The sequence below is a fragment of the Centroberyx gerrardi genome, chromosome 19, assembly GCF_048128805.1.
Source record: "Centroberyx gerrardi isolate f3 chromosome 19, fCenGer3.hap1.cur.20231027, whole genome shotgun sequence".
Lineage (NCBI taxonomy): Eukaryota > Metazoa > Chordata > Actinopteri > Beryciformes > Berycidae > Centroberyx > Centroberyx gerrardi.
In genome coordinates this window covers 24,040,474-24,051,082 of record NC_136015.1, presented here as the reverse complement: position 1 = coordinate 24,051,082, position 10,609 = coordinate 24,040,474, and the positions used below count along the sequence as shown (strand labels likewise).

Sequence of the window (10,609 nt, the reverse complement as noted above, 5' to 3'; positions counted from 1 at the left end):
GCAGCTTTTTTAAAAGGTGCTTTTTGTATTCTTAAATGTCCTTAAGTTGTGTTGAACTTCTGGAATATTTGAAATATGACTCCAATGGATGTAAATAAAAGATTTAAAATGTGTGTGTGTTGCTTGTATGTATGTATGTGTGTGTGTGTGTGTGTGTGTGTTTTCTCTCTATAGTGTCAAGGAGACAGGGGCGTGGCGGGGGAGGAGAGACAGAAACCCCCCGGGCTATGGCTCACCACACACACACACACACACACACACACACACACACACACACAGTGAGCCGACTTGACATTTGAAAAAACAACAAACCGTTGGTTTCTAATCTGTCTTTTGTGATTGGATGGTTTTCAGATACACAGACTGCGGTTGGGTTGAAAGTTGTCTTTAAAAAGAAACCTCAGCGGCACTTACAGTGGAAAACAAATAAATAAAATAAAAAAAAATGAAAACAATCAAATGTGTCAAAAGAGTTAAGCTCTTAAGCTCTTACAGAGTGGAGGCTGACAGTATTATGGCTTTACAAGGCTGTTAAATCCAACAAATATCTAAAAATGTGTCTTAAGATTTTACAGGAATTTTCTGTAAACATCCTGAGGAGGAAAAAAAAACAAAAACGCCTCTCTGAAAACATTAAATCACGATTAAGGAAGAAAACCCCACATATAATTCCAAAAAAAATGTCACAGAAAAAACTCAATTGCTTAGTTACAGTGTACAAAGAAGAACGTCTATCTCTATTATTTACAATGAGTTTATCGTTAAGGCTGCAAAGACGCGTCATTTCCAACAAACCTGCGTCTGTAGTTCAGGATAAAGAATAAAATGTGTTTATTTCCAACACAACATGTGATAACAGCAGTACATGTTGTGTCCATATGTGTTGTTTTTAATAGATTCTGTGTTATCTCAAACTAGAAACACACAAAATAAGTTGAAAATGACGTTTTTTAAGATTGTAAGTTCAATATGAGCGTCTCAATCATGGATTTCAGGGTGAAAAGGCACAGATTGAAAATACAAACAACAAAAAAAGAGCTGATGAGCTTTTGTGTGTTTGTGTGTGTGTGTGTGTGTGTGTGTGATCCGCAGACAAAGCTATGATCTTCAGCTCCAGTAATTTTTTTTTTTTAAACAACACAATAAATACTTTTCTCACTGGAGATCAGTGCATGTTAAAGACTACAGGATCACACACACACAACCACAAAAAAAAAAACAAAAGAAGAAAAAAAAAGAAGATCATCAGCCAGCTCAAAGCACAGGATAAATCATCTGAGGTTTCCACAAAATACTTGAATGAATTAAACAAAAGAAGAAGAAGAAGATCTGATCCCTCTGAAGGCAAAACTTCATATAATACAAAAATGTTGGGTGTAAAAACAGTGGCTTCTTTCAATTTTACATCTTGGATGATCGACTATTTTCAAAACTCCTTAAACTTGGATTTACGTCAACGGCAGAAACTATAATTTACTTTTAAAAAGAACGACCGTCCAATTGAGAGGGGGGGGAAGAAAGGAGAAACACATTAGATCTGCACTTATAAAACTCAGTAGCACCGCCCTGAAGCTCGCAAACTTTCCCTCCAAAACCCAAAGAATGTCCCCGCCCACCAAACCTGCCCTCCTTTTTCTTTTCTCTTCTTCTTCTTCTTCTTCTCTTCTCCGCCTCTTCCCTGCATGTTGAGTCTTGCCGCCGCCTCCTCCTGAAGGATTTCTCTCTGCTCTCACGCACCGAAGACCAGAAGGATCAGGGATAACGAACGCAGGAGAGACTTTTTCCTGCGGTGATGTCCGATTGGTGTGTGTGTCCATCAAATCTGTGTGTGTGTGTGTGTGTGTGTGTGTATGGGAAGGGTGTTAGTATTTGCAAATAAATCCTGGAGCTCGTTTTAGCCTGCTTGGAACAGCAGATGGGCGGGGTTTACTGCATCAGGATGATTCAGAGAGCTTTAGGGAAGTGAGGAAGTGTTCGATTCCCAAAGGGGCCTTTAATGCTGAAAACACACTCATGGTGTTATAAAGCTGTTTTCACACACAACAGTAGCAGTTAACTCCTGGCTTAGAGAGCGAGAGAGCCTAGAAACCTGAAACAGCGCACTCCAATCAGGATGAGCTCAATCTTCGGGCTTTAAGTCAGATATGTCGCTCAAACGAAGGGGTGGGCAGCGTCGCTAAGTTGCGAAGCACCTAGGATTTACCTGATGTACAACGTGGCGAAGGTAAATATTGCTGATAATTTTGGACCAGGAAGTAGACGCAGCCGTATGCTGCGTCTACTTCCTGGTCCAAAATTATCAGCAATATTTACCTTCGCCACGTTGTACATCAGGTAACGTACGCCTGCCTGGCCTTGTTTGAAATAGACTCCCATTACCTTTACTTCCTGGAAAAACAGAGTATCTTTAATGGTGAATTCCAACCAATAAAACAGTTCCACCCCTCCCATCGAATATAAAACTGCCTTTCTCTCCCTGACTGTTTAGACTTTTGACTGATCCCTCCCTGTGTTACGTCCCGCCCCAACATCCTGTTTCAACAGGGAATACATCAAATCAACTAAGTAAAGATGCAGTTTTATGGGGTCTTTAAACCCTTTATCACCGGAGACACTGTGTCGGTTCACTTTCCGTTAAGGAAACTACTACTAGGAAACTACAAGATGAATCAGAAAGGAAACCCACCTCCTATATATCAGTGACACTATCGCTGTAGGAAACATCAAGCAAAGTCCCCAGACTCTTTGGGTCAAACAGTTTAACAGTCTGGTTCGGACCAGGCGGGTTAACTTCCTGCTCTGCGCGCTAAAACCCAAGCCAAGAGTCCAAACCCTTGTTGAACTTCAGCGCCGTGCGTTGTGATGAAACAAGAAAATGGAGGACAAATTGATTCTGAAGTTGTACAGGGACCTCGGTAAAAAAGCTCTCTCCTGGAAGCACCTTTCCAACCGAGTGGGCATAGCAGGTGTTTAAAATGAAGTAGAGATATGTGATCTATGACCATCGGATGTTATTTTGGATTAGGTTAGATATATACACATTGAGCTGGAAATGGCTCTTCTTCCCGCTTCTTGAAAACTCTGCCTATGTTTTCCCCAAACATCAAGAGTTGCGCTGTACAGAGAAAACTGCGTCCTATCTGAAAGATGCATGAGGCATTTTGGATAAAAGCATCTTCCAAATAAGTTGTCAAACACAGAAAAATTTACCAAAACTAACTTTTAAATCCTTCCCTTTCCATCCTATGTAGCAAACTCCACCCACCTGGCACCTAAAGCAGGGTAAAACAAACCCGAAAACGTTATCTGCAGATACTATTGAACCCAGGTCTTGTATGTATGCGTGTTCCTGTGCTGCTCTGTCTATGTGTGTGGCCTCTCTGCCTGTGATCAGCCAGGTATGACACAACCGCCTCAGTCCATTGGTATTCCCATGTGTGTGTGTGTGTGTGTGTGTGTGTGTGTGTATGGGGGGGGGGGGGGATTCCCTTGGCGTTGTTGCAGTAAAAAAAAAATCCTCCTCAGGTTTCCAGCGGGATAAAAGGAATCACTCATCAGGACCGTTAGTCCGTCAGCTTGAGTCAGGAAACGTCTCCGTCGCACAAAGTCCACGGTGTGTTTAGTTTCCCGAGGGAGACGAGAGGCAACGATGACATGTGGGAGGGGGGGCGGGGGGGGGGGGACATTCCTGTGATGGTTTGGTGACTGTTTGCTTTAGCCAGTGTATTGGAAAGGGAGGAAGGTGGGGGGGGTGATGGGGGTGGAGGTGAGGGAAAGGGAGGAAAGGTCCGTATGAACAGACAAATACGAACAACACTGGAGATTCCAGTCCAGGTAGTAATCCAACCCCAGATAGATCCAGTTAGATCTGTTAAATCATCAAGTTTTGTTTCCATCGGCGGGAGATCGGCACCTCGACGTCCACGTCGGCCAATGAGGATGAGGAAGAGACGGGAGGCGGGCTGTTGGGACCGCCGAGAAGAGAGGAGAGGAGTGGGCTTCACGGGGATTGGCTGGACTCGAGAGGAAGCCGTGGAAGCCGACTCCCGGCTGCACAGGTGGATCTTGGGAAACAAAACGGTTGGATGTTTGGGTTGGCGTCTCCTGAGGGAGGAGGGAGAGACAGGATGTTACTCGCACTGCTTGCAACACGAACATACTGTTTACCCAGTGAGAAACACACTCACTGTTATATTAATCATCAACTGGCATCTGATGTATCATTGCATTGTATTCTAGTTTAGTTTCAGTCTGTTCCAGTGATCAACCTTTTTGGCTTGTGATCCCTTAAAACAAAGTGAAACCTATTTAACACAGGTTCAACCGAAGAGTGATTTTCCCTTTTCAGGTTGTTTTATTTGATTGGTTAAAAAATTAATAAATAATAATAAATTGTGTTTTATCTTGTGTGATTCCTTGTGTGCATTCTGGATGACAAAAAGAGGCGTGTTGATTTTTCTTCATCAACCAATGACAGCGTCCAAAAGAGAGCGTCATATAGCAACGGGGTCGACCACGCCTCCTCACTAAGATAAAAGTTCCTGTCCGTTCCTTGCTCAGAGTCGCTCTGAGAACTTTCCTAAATCACTCCTCAGCTGGGACTCCTTGCTAAGGAATTTTAGGTTTAAGATAAGAGCTTTCTGACAGGACTCTCAGAAGTCTAGTCATACAGAAACTATATGAACATGTAGTCACTTCCAACTTATTTTAGTCTGAGTCAGCCACAGATGCTGCAATCTAAAAAGACTCCCATTTCTGTAGAAGTAGACTATTGTACTCTATTCCATTCTATCCCATTCTATTCTGCTGTGCTTTAATTGTAAAAACACATCCACTATCACCTAAAGAAACGATCCTGTGTGTTTATTTCGACTTTACCCGCCTGCGGGCTCGTCACACTGAAACTGTGACACACTCAGGTCGTAGTCAGAGCCTGAAGTGCATGCCGGTGTAGTTAAGGAGGAAGTGCATCACTCTTATGGACTTTATATTGACAAACAGGGCTTGGTGAGCAGAAACCACACTGACATACTTGTTGAATGTCATGTTAATATAATGCAGAAATATCACAGTGGTGAAAACCTTGCACACAATTTCAAATAAACCCTAAACAAAATCTATAGGCTATTTTTCTACACTCTGTGGTTCTATATTTCCATATTCCATGATGATTGTGTATGTCGTTTGCATGTCCTAATTATTTTAACTTGTTTATGATTGGACTAGTAGAGGATATATGTGTCAAAATGAATGATTTATTGATGTTAAGCACCTTTAAGTTTAATTTATTCACAGCTGCAGGGCGCAGACAGAGAGACAAGCCCCGCCCACAACTCTGTGTAAAGTCGACCCTCTTATCTTAAAGCCTGAGGACTTACAGGTGACGTGTGTGTGTGTGTGTGTGTGTGTGCAGGGACACACACACTCACATACTGTGCATATACCTAGATATGTATAACAATACATACACACAGGCATAGGCAGATATGACCATGCTCTCACACACACACACACACACACACACACACACACACGCCAGGCTGTGTTTGCTCGACCAAGCGGCGACAGCCTTGATAGCTGCTGTTTCAACAGAGGGAAAACACTGAGCTGCCTGACACTAAACACACAGATAACAAAACACCAGCAGACTCTCTGAGAGGGAGACGCTCCTTAAAGAGATTTTATTTTTGATTTTATTTTATATAGTTTGTGTGTGTGTTTGCTTTGTTGTATTTCTCCATTCAAAACGCCTCCATAATTCACCGCTAATCATCAGTTTCTCAAAGCTTCAGCGGTTCAGCGTCTGATTACGTGTTCATATTTTCTTCGGAGTTAATTGATGCTAATGACCTGATCAGTCCAACCTCCATATAAACCATCTGATTCTGATTTAGTGGGATGACTTTCTGCAAAATGTTTGACAATCAATTTCTTTGCTGGTAATCTGCAATTTCCTTGGATTTTCTGTTGGTGCAGTTTGAGTTTAAGCTTTCATCAACTGGATATAGACTGAATCACTATTGTTTTATATCAATCGGTGATAGAAAGCAGCAAAACAGACATTTATTTATATGAAAATTTTGCGCATTATTACTTTAATGTGGCTGTTTTTGCAAAACGCTCCTATCCAGGGTGGTTTTATGATGTGTAAATATGCGTAATTATCAACACATGCGGTGTTGAGAAGCAACAACAAATCCGGGTTTTCCCAAACTAGACAGAGAGACGTGTTGAAAAGCAGTTATCAAAGAGAGGCTTACCAGCAGTGCACAGTGACTTCTCTAGTAGGGAGACTCGATCCTGAAAGAAAACAGAGAGGAAAACAGTGATTAGCACAGCAGGGTCTGACCTCACCGGGGAGATCGACTGCGGTGTGCAAACTGATCCGTGATGCTGCGTCAGGACGTGATAATCTGAACGCCACAGTCTGTAATATCAGCTGAGATGACATCATGCGTGGTTGCAGATGGTACCCGGTTAGTGGTAACACAGACTGAATAAAAAACACAAGATAACGTGATTTTCGTTCCAACCTGAGATATATATACACCGCTCCAAACACACAGACTCCCACAAAACGCTTCGTAGCAACAAATTAAAATATTATGACAACATCACTGTGTTTTCAAAGGAGAGCTAGAACCTGACGATCTCGGATGACAAGATGGAAACATTCACTACAGACTGGATCCACTGTGTTTCTGTTGAAAAATGAATTTCAGCTAACAGTATTCTTCCCAAACAGATAGTATTTTGAAATGTCGTCCAGCGTCATCAGGACTCGCTGTGTAAAGTTCTCACAGCAAGCAGAGCCAGGTCTGGGAGATGTAAGGTGACCACTTGTGTTTTTAAAGTTTCATTTCAAGTGTTAGGAATTAGAGCTGCAACGATTAATCGATTAATCGATTAGTTGTCAACTATAAAAATGAATCGCCAACTATTTTGATAATCGATTAATCGGTTTGAGTACTTTTTTAAGAAAAATAAGTCAAAATTCTCTGATTCCAGCTTCTTAAATGTGAATATTTTCTGGTTTCTTTACTCCTCTGTGACAGTAAACTGAATGTCTTTGGGTTGTGGACAAAACAAGACGTTTGAGGACGTCATCTTGGGCTTTGGGAAACACTGATCGACATTTTTCACCGTTTTCTGACATTTTATAGACCAAACAACTAATCGATTAATCGAGAAAATAATCGACAGATTAATCGACAATGAAAATAATCGTTAGTTGCAGCCCTATTAGGAATGATGCAGGTGAAAGATGAGTTTTAGGTAAAATTATGCTGAAAATACTGACAAAAAATCGAATTGCGATTATTTGACGGAATACTACAATTGCGATTTAAACTGCGATTCATATGTTAGGGTTTTCTTGTCGTAAATTTCAGAACTTTAAAATTGTTTAAAGAAAAGTGGTTTTGTTAAAAAAAAAAAAATAGATGTCAGTGTGCAGGATTTACTGAGTTTGAGTCTGACGAACGCTGATGGACCGAAGATTATACCTGCAGCTTTAACACTCCTCGTCCTCTCTCTCTCTCTCTTGAGTAATTAACTGCAGCCTCTGCTATTTAGAAATTGCAGAAGTTCATATTGCGATTTGGAGTTCAGAGAGAGTTTAGAAAGTTTGGAGAGTTTAGAGAGACTGTATCTTTTCGCTGATCTTTTACAGTCTGATTTCAACACCCTGCCACTGCACAGACATGAGGCTTTTTACTTCTTTTGTCCTGCAAAGAATCAAATCCCAGTTTACTCTGGCCGACCGGCTGAATGAACCGTTGCGATATTTCCGCCCCCCTCGCCTCGTTTTCCCATTCACTATTCATGAAAACGACGATGTAGCTGCAGAAAACCATTCAGCCAGTCAGGTGTCGTAAAGTAAATATCATCCCTCTTTCAAAAAAGCCTGTTTGATCTTTGAATCTTATTGCAGAAACCGTCACACAATTTTCTTCAGCCACTGATAAGAGCAGCCGTAGACATAATAGCAGCATTCAAACGTCCGAAACAGTAAAGGAATATTTAAAAGAATATATGTTTTTTGTTTACATTTTTAGGTGATGCTCTTATCTACAGTTATGCAACAGCAGAATAAGCTTAAATACCCAAGTCAGCAACATTAGAGACAATGAATAGTGAGGAGGTCAAAGGTCAGAGCTTCACCACACTGATAATAGATGGAGTAAAATATTCCTTTGGCCCTGAATGATCCTGAGTTACACAGAGCGGCGCTGGGTGAGGACAGAGGGGGCGGAGAGGACTTCAGAGCAGGTAGAGGACGAGGATTCATCTTTGACAGACGATGGAAAAGACGGCGGCGCCTGGCGCTCTTTGACCTCACAACACCAGCCAGCGGCTGTTTAGCGAATTTACAACAAAGTCTTCAGAAAACATACAAGTTTTCGAGGAAAAGGCCCGAGGACGAGCTGAGCGGAGACATGAGGAGGAGGAGTCTGGGAGGAGTAACTGACAGTTTGGGGATTTTCTATAAGGCTGCAAATAACGATCAATTAATCATTCAGTCTATAAAATGTCCAAAATAATGACAAATGCCCAACGCAAGTTACCAGAGCCCAAAGTGACTCTTCAAATGTCTTCCTCACTCTGACCAGCAGCAAAAAAAAAACCAAAGTATTCTTTATATAATGAGATGAAACAGAGAAAAGCAGCAAATCTCAGCATTTGTGAAGCAAATTTTTGGTATTTTTATTTGATAAATGACTAAAACGATTAATCGATCATCAAAATTATATTTGATTAATTTTCTGTTGAGGAAGAAATGGAAAAGTACCTACACAAAGCAATATTCCTACATGCTCACTTAACATGTGACCTTTGACCCATATTAAGTGAGCAGATAGGAATGTTGCTTAGTACACTGTAGGTACTTTTCCATTTCTTCCTCAACACTGTCAATTGACTAATCGATTAATCGACTAATCGTTTCAGCACTATGCTCATATACTGTATATATTATTTTAATTTCCTGACCTCTTTGGCCCTTGAAGCCTCTTAAAATCCGTCTTTTCTTCATGTATCAAAAACTCACTTTTTGCATGTACTGGGTTTTGGTCCAACAACAGTAATAAGCCTTGTGAAATGTGAATATTTTACATAATTTTCGGGTGAAGCGGTCGTATATCACAATGATTATCTTATCTTACCCTTTATTATCTCTTATAGGCTTTGGAACGCTCTGCCTGAGAAACCAGTATCATCTTTTAAATCACTCCTCACAACAGGCTTTTGCATAATATCCTATTTCATTCCTCTCCCTTTAAGAGGATGTTTTACTTATTTTACAACCTATGTATCCTATCTTCCCCCCATCCCCCCCTCTATCCCCTCCCTCTCTCCTCCTCCTCTCCCTATCTTACATTTTTTTCTGGTGTGTAATCACTTTTTGCGTGTTCATCTTGTATTATTTTCTGCTTTCCTTCACCCTGTCTTTTACTGATTCAATTTAATTTGATTTAAAGCACTTTACTGACTCTGTAAAGCACTTTGTAACTATGTTTCCAAAAGTGCTACACAATTAAAGTTTTATCATTATTATTATGACTTGTTAGGTAGAGTGGTGGGAGAGAGGAGAGGAGAAGAAGAAGAAAAGAAAGACGATTATTAGAGGGGGAGAGAGAAAGAAGAGAGGTTTGGTAATGTGGAAAAACGACCAGCAGAAGTCGATGAAATGAAAAAGTAAACTGAGAGAAGATAGAGCGGGAAACGGAGGGGTGAAGACAGAGAGAAGAAGAAGAAGAGAGCGGCGACACGAGCAGGAAGGCGAGTGCAGACATGACAGTGACATTCCTGCCATTCTCTGTGAATGGGCCGGCCTCGCCCTGCTATCTGCTCTCTGCTTAGACTGCCGCTCACAGAAACCTCCCATCCTGCTGTCAGGACCAGGGTTAGGACTAGAGTTAGGACTAGAGTTAGGACTAGAGTTAGGACTAGAGTTAGGACGAGGGTTAGGAGGAGGGTTAGGACTAGGGTTAGGACGAGGGTTGGGGCTAGAGTTAGGACTGGGGTTAGGATGAGGGTTGGGATTAGGGTTAGGACTAGAGTTAGGACGAGGGTTAGGACTAGAGTTAGGACTAGAGTTAGGACTAGGGTTAGGACTAGAGTTAGGATGAGGGTTGGGATTAGGGTTAGGATGAGGGTTAGGACTAGAGTTAGGACTAGGGTTAGGACTAGGGTTAGGACTAGAGTTAGGACTAGGGTTAGGACTAGGGTTAGGACTAGAGTTAGGACTAGGGTTAGGACTAGAGTTAGGATGAGGGTTGGGATTAGGGTTAGGATGAGGGTTAGGACTAGAGTTAGGACTAGGGTTAGGACGAGGGTTAGGACTAGGGTTGGGGCTAGAGTTAGGACTGGGGTTAGGACTAGAGTTAGGACGAGGGTTAGGAGGAGGGTTAGGACTAGAGTTAGGACTAGGGTTAGGAGGAGGGTTAGCACTAGAGTTAGGATGAGGGTTAGGACTAGAGTTAGGACTAGAGTTAGGACTAGGGTTAGGACGAGGGTTAGGGGTTTCATGCACCGCAGGTAGTGGGTTTCTCATCAGTCACTATCGAAGACTACCGGTCTCCTCCTTGTAATTACCGCTAGGAGGCTG

At 41.8% G+C, this 10,609-nt stretch overlaps 1 protein-coding gene across 1 annotated transcript in view; it reads right to left on the bottom strand.

The window, feature by feature from the left end:
• Positions 1 to 2,344: 2,344 nt before the first annotated feature.
• LOC144542894 (cell adhesion molecule CEACAM20-like) overlaps positions 2,345 to 10,609 on the bottom strand; it is a 34,837-nt gene continuing 26,572 nt past the window's right edge. The window contains exons 9-10 of the mRNA XM_078290438.1: positions 6,261 to 6,300; positions 2,345 to 4,104 (exon numbers count right to left, since the gene is read on the bottom strand). Coding sequence (XP_078146564.1) covers positions 6,282 to 6,300 — 19 coding nt within the window. The 3' untranslated portion in view covers positions 2,345 to 4,104; positions 6,261 to 6,281. The remainder of the gene's footprint in view (positions 4,105 to 6,260; positions 6,301 to 10,609) is intronic.